The sequence below is a fragment of the Ptychodera flava genome, chromosome 10 (genome assembly GCF_041260155.1).
Source record: "Ptychodera flava strain L36383 chromosome 10, AS_Pfla_20210202, whole genome shotgun sequence".
Classification (NCBI taxonomy): domain Eukaryota; kingdom Metazoa; phylum Hemichordata; class Enteropneusta; family Ptychoderidae; genus Ptychodera; species Ptychodera flava.
This window is the reverse complement of record NC_091937.1, coordinates 25,365,481-25,387,465: the sequence shown is the minus strand read 5'-3', so window position 1 is coordinate 25,387,465 and position 21,985 is coordinate 25,365,481. Positions and strand designations below refer to the sequence as shown.

Here is a 21,985-nt window from a genome sequence, read left to right as displayed (position 1 = left end):
ATTTAAAAAAAATTACCATTCAATCGCGGCTCTAATGTGACGACATGTGTTATTACAACGTTTTCCACAATATTGTTCATAATTTTATTTTCTCATTAAAATAAAGAAAATTCAAGTTATTCTGGAATTGAATAAATAATATCATATCTACGTAAGACAATAAATTGATTGAGTTATTTATTTATTGTTAATATTAATGCATTCGACTTTAATTTGTATGGCGTCGCTTTGCAGGCGCTGTTGTAGGTTCAGGGCTTTCGATCCCCGAGGCTAAATCAGGGTAAGTTTTAAACTTGTTCGTCCAACAGCAATATACCTTGCTCGTTCCGTCGTTCGTACACATACAGTTGACTGTCTGTATTCTTTTTTTGATAGCTGAATTTCTCCCTGTTTTACTCGTTAACATTTGATAATGATAAACAGCAATGTTAAGTGTGCCTTTTTGAAAGGCATTATTCTGAATTTTCTTATTGGCGATGAGAGCTATCAAAATTACCGACTCTTAGTTTGCGTATTTTCGTCTTTCACGGAAACATGACGGTTGCGTTTACTAGCATCAACTTCTGACGTTGAAAGTCTCGATCGCGACTGTCTTTCCTGATGAAGGATGTTCAGGGAGAAGGGTAATAATTAACATGCAGAGGAAATTAAGATTACATTTTTGAACTCCATTACAGCGTTGACGCCATTACGTATTCTGTAACAAGAGAAATAATGGCGATAAATAATCCCTCGACGCCTGCGCAGAAAGATGTGAGACGTGGTCAGTTAGAACAATTGGCTAATGCGACTATTCCTCCAGGTAAGCGCAATTTATTACAAATGGTTACGCGGATTCATTATTTTAAACATCGCAATACTTGAGGATGTGTACTGCTTTTAGCTAAGCCGCCTACCAGAGTCTGGGAAGTGACGTAGCAAAGGACCGTGCTCGTAGTGCTAGTACCATGCAGACGCAGAGGCTGATGTATGTGCGATTCGAATTTTCCTGCTATGCAAGCATTAGTGCACGCCCATGAACTAGACACAGTATACTTTGCGTCTGTAATACTAAATATGTCCGACGCATTACCTATACACTCATCTGGAAGATGCCTTTTAATCAATCACCAGATTATGACAGAGTCAACAACGAACCTACAAAAAAGATAAACACTTTCATGTCCGTCCGTTGTTGGTAGCGTCAACAGATTGGTAATTTACCCTTACTTTGACCAATGGCAGACGCATCATAGTAATACAGCTCAGCCTAAGATTATCACAGGACAAATAAATGACACAGTGAGGGAGAAAAAAGAAATCTTTATAAAATCAGTGCTAATACAGTATCAAGGCACTCAAGATTGGCAGTATAAAGCTTTATGGGGGATATCATTCAAACGTATAAAATGGAATAAACAATGGAGACAAGAAAGCCATGCTGAGACCATGACAACCCAAACTTTGGAGATGGACCTTTTATCTGCCCCATGTGTTGTAAAGAGCAAAATTAACGCCCGTAGAAATAATATAATGACCGAAATGTTCCAAAACTAAACTATTACATTTTCGTTTATTTCGTTATCTTGCACTTTCACAACGTCTATCACACAAACTTTTGTATATGACCATCAGGGCAGGCACTGCACGTGACAGAAGTAGTGAGCAACCTTACATCGAAAGCGGACACTTTTGAAGAAAGCGATGTAAGTCTGTCCACCGACATTGTCGACAACGTTTTAGAAAGTCAAGAAAATGTTATAGAGGTTGCTGTAGCTCATGGACTTCTGCAAACTGTGGACAACTTGCTAAGTGTAGATAATGACGTACTGCTTGCCAGCCAGGAAAGTCATAACTCTGCCACGAGGTAAGTCATTCTTAACATCCAAGCCTTATCTAAATTCCTTGTACAATATATACGACGTCTTTTTAAGGTAGCAAGCTCCTCGAGGACAGATATTCATACTCTCAAATGTCTACAGGATATTTTGGTTTGCATATTTTGACATCTTTTTGAAGCTCATGGAGTAGTAGGTGTAGCTTTCAACAGCTTAAATTTAAGAAAAGCGAAATTTAATTTTCCTCCATGGAGCTGGTACACTGAAGTGCCGGGAAATATGGAGTAATTCGTTTCAATAATACCAAAATTTCCACGAATACCACAAATTTAGTCTTGACTTTTGATAAAAAGAGCGTTTGCAAGTTACACGGAGGAAAGTTTGAGCAAAAGTTTAAGTCTTTCATATCCAAAGCACTTATACAAATGTATGATGGGTACAAAACTTGTTGCATCGACTTCGGAGGGTAGTTTTGCTAAATTATGCACAATGCGAGGTACACGACTTCGTTGCTACATTATCCCATAATTAATAGGGTCAAAACATAATTAGTAATGAACTTTGCATTAGTGAATGTTTGTATGTCTCGCTTCGAGCACACGTGGAGACGTGTTTGACAATACGTGCACAACACCTGAAGTTCGACAGAGCATATTATATCATAATGGTTGGTTACAAGGTAAACGCGACATCGGAAAGTCTTAATGACACGTCAAGTGTCACACATTTGAAACTTGGATCATGATATATTTCAAACTTCTTTGTAAGTACTACATATCGGCAACTGAAAAATGACCCATAAGAGATTACAGACCGACTACAAATGCAAAATTCATCCTACCTTATTATTCACTCTCTAGTTATGCTTGGGTCCACTTACCACATGTTTCCGTAGAGGATAAAAATAATGCCATCTTTTAAAAACGAACATTTGCGGACATTTTGAGCTAATTGGATACGAAAATATTTCATGGACTTACTCATAGTCCATGCAATTTCAAGTATTTAAGCAATAAATTGAAAAATATGTTCCTTTGCATACCAGACTTCTAGAGTCAGTAGAGCGACTTTCCAGGCTCATTGAGGCTGATAATGGATCGGTTACCATAGTGACTCAGAATATAGTACTGACTGTTTCAAAAGTAAATGCGACGGTGTTCAAGGGTCTCTCCTTCTCCAGCGTACCAACTTCAAGTCAGGTATGTTACAAATAAATGAAAAACAACTTACATGTAACAAGAACAGCGAAAATGTATAAAGACCAGACCATCCCTGAGTACTTGCTTGAGGTAGTCACAATGCAGGAGTAGTTTGCATCGTTTAAATCAAAAGGTCAAGAAATACCTAATTGGCCTTTACATATGATTTTGTTTGCTTTATATATTATATTAGTTTTCAGATTATTGATTTCAATGATTTGTCAAAATTAGTCTTTCTGTCTGTCTGTCTGTCTGTCTCTGTCTCTGTCTCTGTCTCTGTCTCTATTTCTTACATAAAACACACTTCATTTCCACAATACTAATACTATCTTAATTTAAAACCCGTGATACTCCTTGATTTTATTTTTTTTGCGTTTTAATTATTACTATAAGCTTATTAATCGTGAAAATGCATTCCAGTAAATATTTGTCCTTCAGATATGCATCCTTTGTGTAAGGTGAACCCCGGAGAATATTAGTTTTAAGTATGGCTTAATTTGTTTGTTTGTGAATTTGAAAATAATAAATAAATTAATAACATAAAAAGATAAATTTCTGTTTTTTACACATAAATGTAAGTCTTTTTACAAAAGAGAATGTGGACGTGCAGATCAACAATGACATACGTAAGGTTTGGTAGCACGCTATGATCAGTTAAATGGTACTGGATTATGAGCTTTCAAAACGTGTAGTCTCCTTCCTCAGATGCATGGGTGGAATGAACAATTGACGGAGAAAGGTACAGAAAATTCAAAGGGAAGAATGTCCTCAAGCAGGTGAAAGTTTAAACTCCTTAAACTTACTGAACATCCCTGCAAAATTGTAAAATTTAAAAAATTGCATCATTCAAGCTGTCTTCCTCCTGTCTGTCTCCCCTTCCCATAATATGTGCGCCTACAATAAACTCTTAGCATAAACTCTTAACACGTATAATGCTGGTAAGATGTTTTCTTTATCCAGAGCAAAATGTTCACGGGTCTAGTGATTCGACTGAAAAAACCGAGACGTCGATTGAACTGCCGGCATCGTTATTTGAAAACGTTGACGATTCAGATAAATCTCAAGTCAGTAGTGCACAGTTTATTGTGTATAAGTCAAACAAGTTTTCAAGGTAGGTTACTACCATCGTTTTACTTCTTTTCTCAGTGCAACCGTATCATAAACAAGAATACATTTGACCAGGATTACATGTAGATAGCTCGAGCTGAAAGAATTGAGCTCCTTTAATAAACTTATCATGTTGGTTACGTCATGACATCTGATGAACGTACAGACAATAAGTGATTCATAACCATATTTGAATGATTGATTTATTTACTCAGGTGGTTGATAAAAGGACTGTGTCCGGCTTGGTCATAGCTGCAAGTATTGGAGACTTAACAATCATTAACTTACGGGAACCAGTGAAGATCACATTAGCCAAGAACACATCGGTATGACGTTTAGATTTTACCACAGAGAAACATACAGAGTGGCAACGCTTGCATGCCTTTTGTTCCATGGTCGTCTCTGTAGACTATTGGCTTTTCATATTAAAATGAGCTTCAAAGGTGTTAAACTTTTTGGAGGCTTTGTTTGTGGTTGATAATTACACGAGATTATGCGAAAAATACGACGAGATGGCATCGTACTGCCAGTCGCGTAGCAACCATAGTTACTTTGTGAGCTCTCAGGCCAGAAACACTGCTTCACGCCAATCAAAACATAACACGCCAGCAATTTCATAAACATGTCCTTCCTTGACGCACGTGTAAAAGACGGTATGACTGACCGTAAACCATTGGGTAAAACCAGACAGTATCGATAAAGACTTTCAAATTTGGTTGCAAACAAACTCATTATATATTCATAAAAATATGAGAGGAATTTTTAAAACGGTAAAACTCACTTTCCTGAAGCTCAAAACACTCCCGTTTTCGCCAGCACGTCAATTCCGCTCAGCACCACACGACAACAACAACACAAACTTTGCCGAACATACTTTCGCTTAACAATTGGCGAAAATTCGAAAATTACCGAAGGATGCATGGTCGGCACTCTTCGGAAAAGAGAGGCGAGAGCAACCTGAGGCGAGGCGAACATGGATGGGTTACGTAACCGCTTCACGCCTTAAATAATACCCGTTGCGACTCTGTCTATGTTTCTCTGTGATTTTACAAGCCGTCTATTAGTAGAGTTTTACGCATTGATTTAGTATCGGTAGATGAAAATATATAATACGGCAGAGTTATGAATTAGCTGAATATATTTACTTTCTGATTTGCCATTTACTGATCTATGTATTTAATTTTGTATTTGAAAATGTTATGTTGTGTCGTTCACACACTGTTTGAAACATCCGATTTTCATTTGATTTTTACAGTATCGTACTATCAATGAGAGTTGCGTATTCTGGGATTATAATCTTAATGGTAAGCTCGTTTTATTCTCTGCTTGGTTTAAGTACAGTTGTTTGTGTAAATCCTTTTACATGACGTGTATGTATGTATGTATGTATGTATGTATGTATGTATGTATGTATGTATGTATGTATGTATGTATGTATGTATGTATGTATGTATGTATGGATGGATGTATGGATGGATGGATGGATGGATGGATGGATGGATGTGTGGATGGATGTATAGGTAGGTAGCTATATATGTACGTACGTAAGTATGCATGCTTGCATGCATGCACGGATACCGGAATATTTCCGTTCGCAGGAGACAAGGGCATTGTGGCAGGCGCAATGTGTGGCCACACTGTGATTTATGTAAAGGCCACATCTCAAATTCACTCTGTGTACTAAAATGTTCCCAAATATAACAAGATCAAGACCTTGTGACAGCGCAAGTATCATTAGTCATGAAGACTTTCTTATGTTTCTATCATCGGTTACCTTTTTGAAGTGATTCTTCAATTCCGAATATTTGAGTGACTGAAATATCGTGAAAAAAATTGTCACGATTTTGGTAAACAAACAATTGCAGTATTTTAATGACTCTTCAAAATTGTATCTTTTGAATTGCCTCTCAGGGAAGAATGGTGCATGGTCCAGCGAAGGCTGCACTGTCTCTCCTGAGGAAAACGACAACAACAGCGTGCTGTGTGAATGCAATCACCTCACTAACTTTGCACTCCTTGTCGTACGTAAAACAAAAGTTTATCTATATGCTTAGATTTTCATCACAAAATTTCCAGTTCTTTCATTTGGATTGCTGATTTCTTTGTCATTCGTCTTATTGTAAATGGCTGAATATCAACGCCTGTGATGAGATAATATGTTACGATGAATATCCTTGGACAACAAATAACAAAAATACCAAAATTATTGTGCCTTAGGACATGTACATTTTGTAACATTTCGTTTAATCTTTTAACAATTTATATAGTTTATTTCAAATACAGAATATGTGTGTACAATTTCTCTGACATAAAGGAAAATGGGAACACCACCTTTGTCTTATCATTTTTCTTGGCTCCCCACTGTACACATGAAGTTAAATCTTAGGACATTGCTTGGTGAATTGTGTTTCAAGTATTTTAGTAACGTTTAACCTTTTTATGTCAGGACATCTATAATGAAGGTATCAACATCGACTCGCCAAATCAGAAGGTTTTATCCATAATTTCAAACGTTGGCTGTACGGTATCTTTATTCGCATTGGCTGTGGCGATCGTTAGCCTGATTGCTTACAAGTAAGGATACGTAATATAGCATGAAATAATATTTCATCACATGGCTTCGTAAAAATGTATTTTATAGACCGCCACTAAAGCCATGTCTCATATCAAATTTGATGAAAAACACAGATGTTACAGCTCTGGCCATGATTATAACTGTGAATTTGAAAGGTTGGGCAACCAAAACAGAGAGGCAGTTTGTATGTGACCTTCTTCCGTTAGTCAAAGACAGGTCACTGGTTTATTCGATCCTACAGCTGAAGATTTTCCTCTTCAATATTTAACTTGCAGTTACTTTTCAGCACCACAAGACAGTATACTGTAGACAAATCATACCTTCATTTCACCGAAGGTCTGTGACCATTTCAGTGTAAGAAAACACGATGTAGAGTTTGTTTTCTGATTTACATGAAAAGATTGTATGAAATTAATACATAACGAACACCTTACAATGTTATCAGAAATATGGAAAAATGTAAAATTGCAGATGTTTATCCTCTGATTTGAAAGTTGCTACTCTGAGCCGGAGAAAAATAGAATTTATTAGAATTTATAACATCTTAGTCTTCCCCATTTTCTTACAGAAAAAAGAAGGACAAGGACAAAGTTACGATGCTTTTACTTAATTTATGCCTCGCGCTCTTTATGGCCTATTTGATGTTCCTGATTGGATCATTTTCCACTGACTTTGCACCAATCATACCGGAGCTCTGTATCACTGTAGCTGTGGTATTACACTACTTCCTACTGTCTGTCCTGGCGTGGATGGCGCTACAAGCAGTGCAGTTGTACCTGCTATTCGTCAAAGTCTTTAAAACATACATCAGACGTTTCATGGTGAAGTTCTGCCTGCTCGGTTGGGGTACGTGTCAGTGTTACTTAACTCATAACATATGTCCCATATAAAATCGACACGTGTACCACAATTCAACATCTTACCGCTAAAATTTAAAATCTCAAATCTGTGCAAATTTTGCTCATTCTTAACAAGGTGTGCACTCTTCCTGTTTTCTGAACCCTTCTCACGGCCATGCATACACAGCCTTATAATTGTCTATCGTGCACCCTTCGCCTAATAACAGTGCGTTTGAACACGCTTCAAGCAAAAGCAATTCACGTTTTCCCCCAGTAAGAATGTCACAAGAGTTACTTGCCTTATTCTATAACCCCTCTATTGAGTATATCAATCTTCCACTCTGAGCTTATATATCCCAGATAGTGGACCCAATTAAGAAGGAGGGCTTAGTCCCTGCGAAATATCCGGGATATAGAAGCTCAGAGTGGAAGATTGATATACCCTCTATTGAGTAATACCATTCATCTGGATCCGTCCATTTAGATAAGCAATGATGTATCCCCTCCCCGCACATTAGGCGCCATAAAAGAAATTCTTTGTTTGCCGTCCGCGTGCGGGTAGGTTTTTGGACGAAATATGAAAAGCAAACACAGATCGTATGCTCGAAAATAAGACGCGTTGTGTCCTTCCTTTGTTGGAAATGTCGCAGCAATTTACTTAAATGTCGCAAAAACGCAAATGTCGTACGATCGTTTCGATACAAATCACATTACCTATCGTAAAGGGGTATCAACCGCTGTACGTAAAGTGTACATGTGCACCTCCTGTTGTAGCGGACTGCAGTATACCGTAAGTGAAGATAGATCGACCGTTTCACAAGTTTATTTCTCCCTCAAAGTTTCCAAATCGGCGGAAGTGCGCGATATTGGCTTGCTCTCCATACCAGACGGATCGTAAACAATTCTTGACTGGAATGGAACTGGATTTCCATCAGCTTCTGCGCGATCCGCGATTGATCACGATATTGGATCTGCACCGGGGCAAGCAGTTACCGCCGGTGAAATGTTCGTTGTTGAATGCTCCAAATAGTTCGTACGCAGTATAAGTTGCTCTTACTTTGAACATTTTTTGTGCTAAAAAACGATGTGGTCATTTTATAAGTCCGGATTAGAATTCAGTTTTTAAAAATGGCCATTCGGCATTGCTGTCTGGACAAGCAGAATATTCAGCTTTTTAGTATGCAATAGCGCTGATCACTTAACGTCATTTTTCTTGCATTAATATGCAAAATTTTGTCCGCATATTCGGCAAGAACGATGAAATTAAAACTGCTAGTGTCATAATGCATACAGAAAATCACACTAATTCATATGAATTTATGGCTCAGACTACAAGTTGCAACAACGACCGCGCATGCAGTAACACAATTTGTCCGATTTTCAGGCAGCGGTGTTCGAAGACGCGCGCGCAGCTATAATATATATAGTAAAAAACCTGACACCGAGATTAGCGCTATTAGAATTCGGATAAAAGACTAGTTGATACATTAAATTCAGAATAAATAGCCTTTAAAGTTACAGCTAATGGAGCATTTAACTCAACCGAAACAGTGCTCAGGACTTGTATTTATTTGACACTTAAAAAGGAGGATTTGTACTCAAGGCTGTTATGATTTGCTCAGCTACCCACTCTTCTCACTGCTAAAATTCTAATTGTATGGAAGAGATAGTAATTTCACCTTTTACCAAGATGTTTAGCATTTGTTTTCTGAGTGACAACTATACTTTGTTATACTCAATAACTTTTGCAGTTTAATATGTGGAATTTTCAGGTTTTGCAAGAACACCTTTTTGTTGTAAGCTTACCCCAACATTTCGAAATTTATAGTGTTTCGTTGGTACTATATAGACTTTACTTCTCGGTAGACAAGCTTGACAGGTGCCGTCTAAGATACGCTTCTCCAATTGTCTAAATGCCCTGGACTACTCTTTGGTCGTTGTGTCCTCATGCTATTGTATTTTTCTCTCTTGTCCTTTCCCGTATTATTTTAGAATGGGATTTTAAACTAAGTTTAAAGCTTGGTTTTGATCATATGATAGATATAAATTAAAGATAAAAATATACGTCCAATCGTAAACATCAATAGAGGTCTCGATCTTAAATTTACATGTTATAATTAATATACAAATGTCACTTAGACACGTTGCAAAATTGAACCCATTACGTGAAATTCTTAGGTTCCTTCATTAGGTGTTAATTCAAATATATTTTGTTTTCTTCAAAACTTCGTAAACATCCTCGTAATACGTTAGTTGCATCTTTTTATATTTGTCGCAAATATGCTTTTTATTCATATTTGAGATCTTGTTATTTTAATTAATAGTTTTACTGGCACCTATGACCACCTAGTGCATAAATCTCCGTCAGAGACAATCTGTAGATCTTCGTAACACAACCAGTTGATTACTATCACACTGTACATGTTGTTTATTATGTACTGGTATAGTGTTATTGCCATTGTCTATTATGGATTTTGTTCAGACTCAGAGTCACCTAACTCTAAGTATGCTTGTTGTATTTACACAAGTATAACCTTTGTTTCCACGCATTGTTTTCAGCGTGCTAATTAAGAGTATAAGAAACACTGCATTGTAAATGTAACAGATGATTTTTTCATACTTGTGACCCATAAACCGATGGCAAAGTTAGAGTTTATGCGATTGATCTGTGTTGTTGTTTTTTCTGTGTTTGTTTTTTTGGCTGGCTGGCTGGTAGGTTTTTCAAAAATCCAAGGACGGTAAACAAAGAATTTTATTTACACGGCCTAATGGACGAAAACAAACTTTAGGTGCAAAGTTTGATTGAGTCTATTATGAGCTGGGAGGGGTACATGTTTTATATTATTGAATATTTTTGGCAATGCAAGTGCATTTGCAGATGTAAAAAAATATCTGGGCCCATAATACTGGTTAAGCAGATAAGTTATCAGTTATCAACAGGAGGGATAACGTTACAAAATTCAATGGTATTGGCAAAGCTATGATATAATATTAAACAACCCTTAGCCTTAATAGGCTAAGCAACAAAATGGTATATGTCGTACAATACGAAAAACTGAATAATTGATGTCAATGTCTATCATTGAATATTATGTGGCCTATGAGCTTATAAATGTATCTAAAATGTCTATATGACTTTTATGGAGTCATTATTATTATATTATTTCCTGTTTGCATTGCAATAACAGGTGTACCGTTAATTTTCGTCATCGTTACCATGGCTATCGACCTAAACAACTATGGGTACCACAACGGCATGTAAGTTTAAAATTTTAATTTCAATATATGTATATTAATGTTACTAAATTACGCTTCTGTATCAATCAACTTTTCAACTTGCCTGTGATGTGTTAATTGGTTCGACATTAATCCATCGACTAAAATAGTTTCAAACAATGACGTGTAGACAATAGTAATCAATCATGAAAGACTGCTTTTGCAAGTCAATCAATTACAACTTTGGATTGATCAATATTTTTCTTTCGAACTAACTCGTTCTCCCACTCAATTACTTAGTCATCCATCCATCCTTCCAGTCGTTCATTTCACACCAGATAGATGTACAACATTATTGTCAAGATATTGATATTGCCATTGCTAAAAATTGATATATTACGTTTTCAAAAAAAATTATTTTCGAAAGGTACTTTTGATTTTAGGACCGAAGCCCCCTTGGGCGGGGCCCGGTTGTTATGACCCAAACTTTAGGGACCCAAACTCCCGGGCTTTGTTTTCTATAGTATCTAGTCAGCCGATTCTTCAATAAATTGTATATTCCTTGTCAACCTAGATTAAGAAAACCGTAGCACATAAACCCCTCGCACTTGCCAGGGAGAACCGTGACTATAAGAAGAGGTGCACCCGACCCTTTATAATTGATGGGAATATGCAAAAAATGGGCCGATATCCTGTACCTCAGTTATAATTCTATGCTCTGCAATAGAGGTAGAGGTCTAATTTTCGGTTGGCGGGTGTGGGGCAAAGAAGTTTGCCAAAATGCCAAGTAACCACGATGACCTGTGAGGACTTCATCACACTGAGATTGCTTTGTCCCGCTAGTGCTGCTCACAGCTTCAATTTGTTTCTATAACCGTGTCTATTAATCGGCTGTTAGCCCTTCGACTCATAATAAATAAAGAGATACATAAATGCGTAAATAAAAATAAATAAATAAATAAATAAATAAATAAATAAATAAATAAATAAATAAATATATAAATAAATAAATGACATTCAATAATTCATTCAACAACCTACATATCTATCAATCCACCCATTCAACCACTCATTTGTCCATTTATCCACTCGTTTGTTCCTTCTTTATTCCATTGAATCATTTATTCTTCTATTCATTACAGATGCTGGTTGTCCAGGTATCCGTTCTACGGTGCATTTCTGGCTCCGCTGTGCTTTGTTCTCATCTTCAATTCGGTCATCTATTGTCTTGTCATTAACCAATTATGTAGACTCGACACCAGAGCGATGGCTACAAACGAAAGGTACGGTTATCTGGCGCAGTTGAGGGCAGCGATCGGGTTGATGGTGCTACTCGGACTTACGTGGGTGTTTGCATTTTTCGCCATTGGTCAAGCCAGTCTTGTCTTCAACTACCTGTTCGCCATATTCAACAGTCTGCAGGGGCTGTTCATCTTTGTGTTCCATTGTGCGATGAAGAAAGAAATTCAAAAGGGTTGGAGAAAGACGTTCTGTCGATGTCGGAGGCATAAATACAGATTTGTAGGTCAGTTCCTAATTAACGCGTCACGCTTTCCATATTGTCATCTTGAATTAAACAATATATTAGGGAAATGTAAATTATATTAGATGAAGGGACGCTAATCATTTTTCAAACATTTGTCTTCAGAAATGTTGTAAAGTTTCGAGAGTTGAATACATACAAAAATATTAACAGGGCATTGATGTTGAAATGATGCTGAATATATTAAAAGTTAATCGCATACTGGCATATTTTTCACTACCCCTAACACTACTTCGCCGAGAATAGAGAGCGTTGTTGCTGATGCTACTGCTATAGCTGTTGTTGCTGCCAGTTTACACGAAACATTATTTCCTGTTTCCAGGTACAGCTGTAGAGGAAAGAGGAGATAAAAACGAACAGGCGATGTCAACCTTCAAAGAATACGCATATACAGATACATCTACGGAGCAAAAAGGCCATGGTAACGAACAGACGATGTCAACCTTCAACGAGTGCACAGATGTAGATACACCAATGGACCACAAAGATCATGACTACGAACCGGCAATACCACCAACCTTCAAAGAATACAGATATGAAAAATCGATGCCAAACTTCAAAGAATACACGTGCGTGCAGACGATGACAATACAATACGTCGTAAAAAGAGGAGGTACGAAAGAACCCCAATCTGATTTGGTCGAAGTATCGTCGCATCAAGCATAAATCACACTCTCCCTACATGTAATTGTAAATTCACCATCTTAGTATCTCAAGACGTTCATTTTGCTGACTGTTCACATGCTTTCGATAAGATCGGGGATCAAATAGCGTGAGCAAACCCCAGCTAGCTATCCAAGGAAATGAAAGTAAAGTGTTTTAACGACACTGCTTCTTCCAATTCATATTTTACGAACCAAGTCTAATGATATCGTAGGTGTATATCTCCATGGCTCATGTATTATTTTCGCCCACTGGATTACTTCAACAATGGAGCACTTTGTCTTTCAAAATGCATCCTTGACATTTGACGAGTGATGCCAATGAACTTTTGACCTGGCGAATAATATCAGGTATTTTGGAACCGCAGCTCTTTTCTAGTATGTCTTGACCTGTCTTTGAATCGGTGGGAAAGAATAGAACAGAAAGAATGTATTTACAAAATATACCCTTATTTCATACTGAAATTTTTTTCAAATGTACCCAAGTTTGATTGCATCGTTAGCGCGTGTCATCCATATTTGCACTGCAGTGCAATACCGAAAACATTAAGCTATCACCGTATGTTAATGACTAGTCGACTACAAATTTTTTAAGCTGTAGTACTTCGTAAGCGAACCATCCATCAGCACCAAGGATTTCAAAGACGATTGCTATGACACAGCTTGCTGTAAATCAATTTTTCATCAAAGGGCCAGTACATGTAATCCTTTCCTCGCGATCATGCTCGAGCTCCAGCTCTTTCGCGATTCAATAATAGGGCAACTGTTTGTACAGAATTTAGCATAGACAATATCAATCGTTAATGAGCTCTTACTTGTTCTATTCTTTCCCACCGTAATTGCAGTGAAAGTCTCTAACAAAACCTCTTCGCAAATACACAAACGGTTCCTTTACCTTCAAACAAGTCACCAACTTAACCCAATTAGAACAGGAGTGGCTTTTAAGAAGCCAATGATAATAAATTGCATCATTGTGAATCAAACCTGATTTCAAAAGTATGAACTTGCTACGTATTATTCGCCAAATTTCAGACGTCGAAACACGTCTGGCTGAGCATTATTTAGTTTTGGTTCGTTTTAACATTATGAAATAATAACAAAACCCTATAGGGAGAGAGTAAGCGCTTCGTACTCGGGGTATTTGCACTCTGGCTGGCGACTACCGCTCTTGCACGGGCGTCTAGCGAGTTCGGGAACAGCTGTATGTCGCGCTTGCACTGGCTCGCTATTAGGGTTTTTCCATAATATTTGCATTGGATGTTATACGGAACACTTCGTTTCTGTTACCCAGTCCTGATTTCAGACTCTTCAAGGGTACTGCCTTAGGTATTTGACATTCGCATGGAATGGTAGCCACTGTTTTAAATGATGTAATGTTTTTTTCACTTACTTTCTTTGTTATCTGCTCGTGTGGGCTTGTTTGAATCGTTTAGATAAATATAGGCGTTACTGTCTGCTCTTCGAAAAGTGTGAAAATTGAAAACTTCAGACATGTAATATAGTTGAATAGTATTGCCAGATATTTTTTTTTGTATTTTTATTGGTAATGATCGTGTCACCACTCGTCTTCGACAGGTGTTGGTTGTCACACGGTCATTACGTCAGTCGACGTATTTTCCTTCGCTGAACAAGAAAACAAAATAAGACCTTTCACATGCATAAGCCAAGAATTTATGATGTTTTACAGTATAAAGGGGCTTTTTCTAAAACATTCCGTTTTAAAAGACTCTGATATGTATTTTAGAGAACTATAACCAACTTGATCTCAACGGATTCTGTCACTGTGAAACAGTCAAGTCGACGGCGCCTGGCCGTCGTTGCAATCCGCAAGGAACCAAAGGCAATGCAACCAGCTTCGAGAATTTCCGTTTCAGGAAATTATTACGCTAATTCATTGGGCATACACGGCCGCTACGCTATCTTGTTTTATTGTTCAGATTATTTGTCGCAGTGCATTGAAATATTGATTTAACGACAGGACTTTTTGGAGGTACAGAGTGCAGTGTAACCACAGTACTTGACTCTCGTTGTTGTATTGCAAAATGTTAAACCTGAAACTGTAGTAGCGGAAAGGCTTGTGCGTCGAAACTTCGGGGGTCTAGTCTAAATAATAATAATAGCTTTGTCATACGCATTCAAAATTTGCTTATTAGATGTATTTGTCACGTGCACACTCTAGTAATTATGACTGATTTTGCGAAATGTTCATGTCAGACACACATTTAGATCGCAGAAGAAATACCGGCCGCCATGTTGTTGCTCACATCTCAGATAGATGCAAAACAGTTCCGAATCTCAAAAAGTGCTGATATAGATGACATATGCCAAACTTGTAAGAGATGACACATTTGGCTTGCGTAAGTAATCATAGTGACTTGACAGCCTGAGAAATTACAGTGGAAAAGCTGGTGTTTTAAGGGATGGGTCGAATTTTTTTCGCGAGCGTTTTTGAAGGGCATATTATATATCACTTACACTTTCGGGGGAGGGTCACATTTTTATGCGCAACCATTAGAAGGCACCATAGTGTTTCGTCCAAAATTATCAAATCATGATCTATGGTAGTCTATTGGGCAAATAATTTCCCCCTGCTAAACAGGCTATATCTCTACATTTACATATGTTTGATAATTTATGTAAATGCACTTTGCTTTCAGTGGGAAGTAAAAGTGCGTGGGTGCACAAGAAATTTGATTTTGGATCTCATCGAAAATGTTGATTCACTATACATGGGTATATCTATAAGAAAATTATGAACATTTTTTCCAATATAAAACTATCAATATCTTTTCATTTATAGACGTTTAAATTACAAATAAATGTACATGTTTAGAATAAAATGTTCACAAGTACATATGTGTACAAGAAATTGATTTTGGAATTTCATCGAATAAAGTATGGAATGTTTATTCACAATGCAAGGTAGTCAATGAGAAAACTATGAGTTCGTTTTCCAATATAAAACTCACAAGATCTTAATTGGCTTCCTGTAGATTCCCGAATTAAATTTTGAAATACTCTTTTCAACCTTAAAAATTCTTCATGGAAATGCAACTGTTTATTTAAGAGATTTGGTTAAATTAATGTAACAGCAAGAGACCTGCGATCTAATGAGAATTTACGTTTAACAGCACTTCGTGGTAATTTCAAAAAAAAATGCGGTCTGAAGGCTTTTCTGTATGTGTATTGGGAATGATATGCCGTTGGAAATCAAGGCAGCAAGGAGTGCTGATCTGCCTTCTTATTCAGTTGTATTGTTATTTTAAAAGGATTCCTATGGCTAATTATATTGTTTTTATTCAGTGAGTTTTATATTTTAGCTTCATGTGTGGTTGTACTAGTACTGTTATTCTTTTACTTTTCATTCTGTTGTACAATGTGCTGGGACGTGTATTTTAGTGCATTTCAAACAATACATTAATAATAACAACAATAATAATAATAATAATAATAGTAATAATAATTGCTTCAAAATATGCACCACTTAGACGCATAAAAGGGAGAGAAAGAGGAGAAATGACAACCATGGATGACGGATCTCAAACGGAAATTAATTAAGAAAAAGCACATTTTATATAATAAACTTATCAGAAACAATTTTATGGAGCCATTTCTAAGTTCTGACAGGAAGTTTAGAAATACTCTGACAGGTATTCTCCGCAAAGAAAAGAAACGTTATTATTTAGATAAGCTCATGAATTGTCGCAATGATATGAGAGAAACTTGGGGCATAATTAATGAGTTGCTCGGGACACAATGCTACTAATATTAAAATACTAGACCAACTACACATTGTGTCTGAAAATGAAACTGTTATCCACACTGAATTACAGGACATGGCAGATGATTTCAATAATTTCTTTGTACATGTTGGTGAAAAGCTTGCAAGTTAGCTGAATAAAACTCACTCAGATGTTAATTTTATGTCATACTTGAGAACTCCACTTGCAAATTCTTTCTTTTTAAAGCCCGTAACTGAGCGGGAAATATATATTCAATGATTCATTTGTTAGATAACAGGAAGGCCTGTGGCCATGATAATATTAGTGTGAACCTTTTATAGGAATCTGTCGATGAAATATCTGAACTTCTTTTTCATATTTTGAATTTATCATTATCAAATGGTGTTTCTCCTGACGATTTGAAAATAGCTCGTGTTGTTTGCATCTATAACAAGGGAGACACAGACCATATAGGAAACTATAGGTCAATTTCTATTTTGCCTTTGATTAGCAAATATTTGAAAGAATTGTAAACAACCAAATCTGAAAGTTTTTTGAGAATCATAATATATTTTATCATCATCAATATGGATTTCGAAAACAGCATAGTACCAAAATTTCTCTGATAAGCCTTGTTCAATACCTCTTACATGATTGGATAAAGGAAACTCGACTTTAGGTCTATTTATCGACTTTTCAAAAGCGTTCGACACTATAAACCCTGATGTACTTAAAAAAAGGAATTATTATGGTGTAAGAGGTGTGCCTCTCCGATGGTTTACAAGCTATCTATATTCTCGTTATCACTTTGTGGATATGAAGGGTGTCTTCTCTCCTAGAAGGTTAATTTCTTGTGGTGTTCCACAGGCTCAATCTTATGACCTACGTTATTCCTTATTATATTAACGATTTTTGTATGTCTTCTGATTTCTTTGACTTTCGGTTATATGTAGATGATTCGAACTTGTTTCACACTTTTGAAAAGAAAGATTGTATTGATTTAAATAGTGTCAGTATCAAATTAGAACAGGTTTCCGAGTGCTGTACCGCAAGTAGACTAACAATGAATTTTACCAAAACAAATTATTTAATTATAACGGGTAGTAGGAATAGGATTGACACTTCTGGAACACTAACCATAAATGATACACCAATTTCTGAGGTCACTTGTTCTTCTTTGTCGGGGTTACTATTGATAAATGTCTGTCATGGAAACAGCAAATTTCTATTGTCAAGTCCAAAATTAGCAAGTTAACAGGAGTAGTTTTGCGTTATCGCTCTGTTGTACCACAATCTATTCTTTTCACGTTATATAACTCTATAGTTCTTCCACATGTTATTTATGGTCTGGAAATTCGGGGGAGTATATATCCAACGTACTTAAATGAGATTCTAATAATACAAAAACGCATGGTACGAATCATAACTTTCAGCAATTGGAATTCATCATCAAACCATTATTCAAGAAACTTGGTATATACGAACAAAATAGTTTACAATTGGCGGTTTTTGTACATGACGTTTTACACGAGAGGTTGCCCACAGAATTAGCGACTTTTTTACGCCAATTAATCATTCTCACTTCACCAGACAAAATGTTAGAAATGACATTATAATGCCAACAAGCAAACAAAGATTTGGTCAATTCAGTTTAAAATTTGCAGGAACGAAACTATGGAACAGTATACCATTAAATATCAGAGATATTAATTGCAGGTCACACTTTAAGCGGGAGTACAAATATTTTTGAAAACAGAAAGTTAATCACATTGATGGTGTTTATTTATGTTAGTTATGACCACATGCGCTTGTGTGAGTTGAGGTGATTTCATAGAGTTACACAGTATGCCCTGTGATATGTTCTATTTAATAAAATATAGTTACAGGGGTTGGACTTGATAAGTTGTCATGCAGACAGCTATTTTCAACCCCTTTTTCCCATTGATTGTATACTTATACTGTATTGGATGTTGTAATCACCTACATCATATTTTATGGGAACAAAGAATTCAATTCAATAATAATAATAATAATAATAATATAATAATAATAATAATAATAATAATTTATACAATCTAGATAATTTGCATAAATGTAATTGATTAAAATAGGACTGTTAAAAATGCATATGTGTAATTAGATTTTAGAATTTAACCAAAAATCATACATTGTTGATACATGGTAGTCTACAGATAACCATTAATATTTTTTTCCGAAACAAAACTAGCAATAAATTTGCATATGCAGACGTTTGATAACTGATACAGATGAACATGATTAAAACAGAATGGTTACAAGGGATATGTGTACAAGAAATTAGATTTGGAATTTTTACCGAAAATGTTGATCCACTACGAATGGTAGTCTATGTAATAACTATGAATATTGTTATCGAATATAAAACTAGTAATTTCTTTGCATAGGCGTTTGATAATTGACATAAATTGACATGCTACAAGTGCATATGTGTACAATAATTTTGATTGTGGAATTTCACCGAAAAAGTTGATTTAGTATACAAGGTAGTGGATGAGAAAACTGAATATTTTTTCCAAATATAACTAGCGTTTGATAATTTACACAAATGTACTTGATCAGGAAAGGGTGGTTACAACTAGTATGTGCACAAGAAATTTGGTTTCGGACTTGAACAGAAAATCATACAAAGTTGATACATGGTAAAAGAAGAGAAAACTATGAATAATTTTTCCGATATATAAACTAGCAATGTCTTTGCATTTATAAACGTTTGATAAATGATATAAATGTACTTTATTAGAATTATCATATTAGTTAAAAGTGCATATGTGTACAATAAATTTGATTTTGGAATGTCACAGACACTGCTGAGTCACTATGACATAGCAGTCTGTGAGAAAGCTATGGAAAATTTGTTTACAATACTTATCTAGCTAGTAATGTGTTTTATAAGTGTTTAACAAATGATGAAAATGTACTTGATTAGAAGGTGTTTGGACGTGCAGATGTGAACAACAAATATGATGTTGGATTTTCAGCCAAAATATTAATTCACTTTTCATTGCTTTTCATTCAACATTTTCTCGGACAATACGTGCTATATATGTGTATTTATGTGGAAATGTAGTGAAATATTGACTTTTAGGATATAATAAGTTGCTTGACAAACGATACTAGTCTGTACAATTGATCAAGCCAAACTATAAATGAAAGTAACAATTTCAGCTATTTTTCATTTTTACGTTGAATAGTCGATTGTACTTTAAGTAGTTGATGGAATTATTTATTATGAAATGTGGTCTTTTTTCATCAAATTACATGAAACGTTGCACAAAAATTTACCATTTTTAAAAACGGTTAAAAAGTAAACGCTGAAAGGTCAAAGGTCAAATGAAAAATATGTCAATTAAAGTATAGTCGTGTATAAATTATTAAACATTTCCTCCTACAAAACTTGCTTTACATTTAGATGTGAATGTTGTGAGATATTGACTTTTAGGTCGTAATAAGTTTCTTTAGAAACAATAATAGTGCTGTATGTACAAACTATAAATGAAGGTTAATATCACAGCTGTTGTAAGTTCCTTTGATCGAGAACAGCCTGTTATTGTTGATGCCTCTTATTTGAAGATTAATAATATGTAATTTTGAGAATCAGCTACTATGTTAACTAACCTGACATATTAACCTTAATTTGAATTTCTCAACATCATAAAACCTAGCTGCTGCTAGGAGCGACCTCAGATGTTTGATGTTAATGCTGTTGACGATTTCGATCAGTACTAGCATGTAATGTTGAACGAACAAGGGTTCCATTGAAATTCAATTTATTCTTTAATGCAATTGTTGAATAGATATTTGTGTCATAACTGACACTATTTATATCCATATTAAATGTTTTCATAGATTTTGCGGTATCACATTAAAATTCTGATATTGAATCATATTACAGTGACTGTTTAATTATGTTCATTCGTCTACTTTCTTTTCGTCCCTGATAAAATAATAGTGACATTAAAACACAGCTTACTTGTCAGGCTAATATAACATGGTGCTATGAAGTAACAATCTGTAATTGGCGAATTGCAGTAGTAAGTTAGTTTTTGCCGGATTCATCGGAAGAAACTCCCCTGTATAACGTTCACCTGACTCACTCATTTCACAATCACACGAAAATAGAACTCATCGTGTTTATTCACGAATCACACACTCAACCAAGTCTAGGCATCACTTTGAGAAACAGATCAAACATACGTCTTCCTCCTCACTGTCATTGAATAAAACAGCAGGAAAATTATCAACATTTACGTGTTCGGTCGGTTGGTTATGTTCACTGCACAATTTACCTAACGTGGGGAGTGTGACGATTTGTTTCATTCTCCCACTACTTTTTTTGTTAAGACATCAGACATCGTCATCATAGGCAATATTTGTTCATGTCGTCATGGGTTACAATCAAAAAATATAAAAAACGCTATGATTTCACTGTTCGGGAAAGCCCAGTTAGAGTTCTAGATGATTGATTGCACAATCTGCATCTGACCCGGCCTCCAGTGACTGAAGACCGAAAAGCAAGATAAATGAGAAAGGGGACGCATGACTGGTCAACGTAGCTTAGGCGGCTACATTGACAGTTCTAAGGTCGAAGGTCTCCATTTGCAAGCAGGCTCTGAGGTGAGTGCAAGTACTCAACGCTACTTCCCTGGACTCAATTTACTGTTGTCTGTTTTCAGTTAGCCAGTGTTTTTCAACCCTGGTTGCATTTTTGAATCATTCTTCTGGCTAATAAGTAATATCTTAAATATCCATCTGACTTCATACCTGATAAACTTGACGTGTCACACCAATGCAAGCCCGTGGACATAAACAAAAGCATATGGGTGTGAGGCGTGCCGTTGGTGCTCTATTGTGAATCATCGTGACTCTTCTGGCTGCAATCGTAGAATATGAGATCACGTGAGCCTGAACTTCGTTGTTTGTCGGTTTCCAGTTCAGACCTTGCATTTTATGAAGTATTTATGTGTATGTCCTAGCCTGACATATGGACTTTAGGAAGGTCAAGGAGTGATCGACGCCTACCTGAACAAGCAAAGAAAATCCGACACACTTTGTTTCCTTGCTTTTGGCGTCGGTTCGTAGACGGGTCAATTACTGCACAATATGGGGCACGATTCTTTATGCAAATGAGATTTTGGGTAGCGAAGGGTAGCAGAGATAGCGGACCATGATTTCAAAGTTTCATCTATTTTTATCTACTTAGCAGTTGTTTAAAAGTATATAAGTACTTGCTAAATGTCAAACAATTACACGAAACTATGGTAAGAGA

At 36.1% G+C, this 21,985-nt stretch overlaps 1 protein-coding gene across 1 annotated transcript; it reads left to right on the top strand.

The window, feature by feature from the left end:
- The first annotated feature begins 1,091 nt into the window (after positions 1-1,091).
- LOC139141575 (adhesion G-protein coupled receptor G6-like) lies at positions 1,092-12,969 on the top strand. The gene is made up of 11 exons (XM_070711167.1): positions 1,092-1,173; positions 1,615-1,846; positions 2,863-3,016; positions 4,339-4,449; positions 5,379-5,427; positions 6,035-6,144; positions 6,570-6,697; positions 7,267-7,544; positions 10,726-10,795; positions 11,896-12,278; positions 12,619-12,969. Exons 1-11 carry the CDS (start codon positions 1,092-1,094, stop codon positions 12,960-12,962), a joined length of 1,941 nt encoding a protein of 646 aa, XP_070567268.1. The 3' UTR covers positions 12,963-12,969.
- Positions 12,970-21,985: the final 9,016 nt, after the last annotated feature.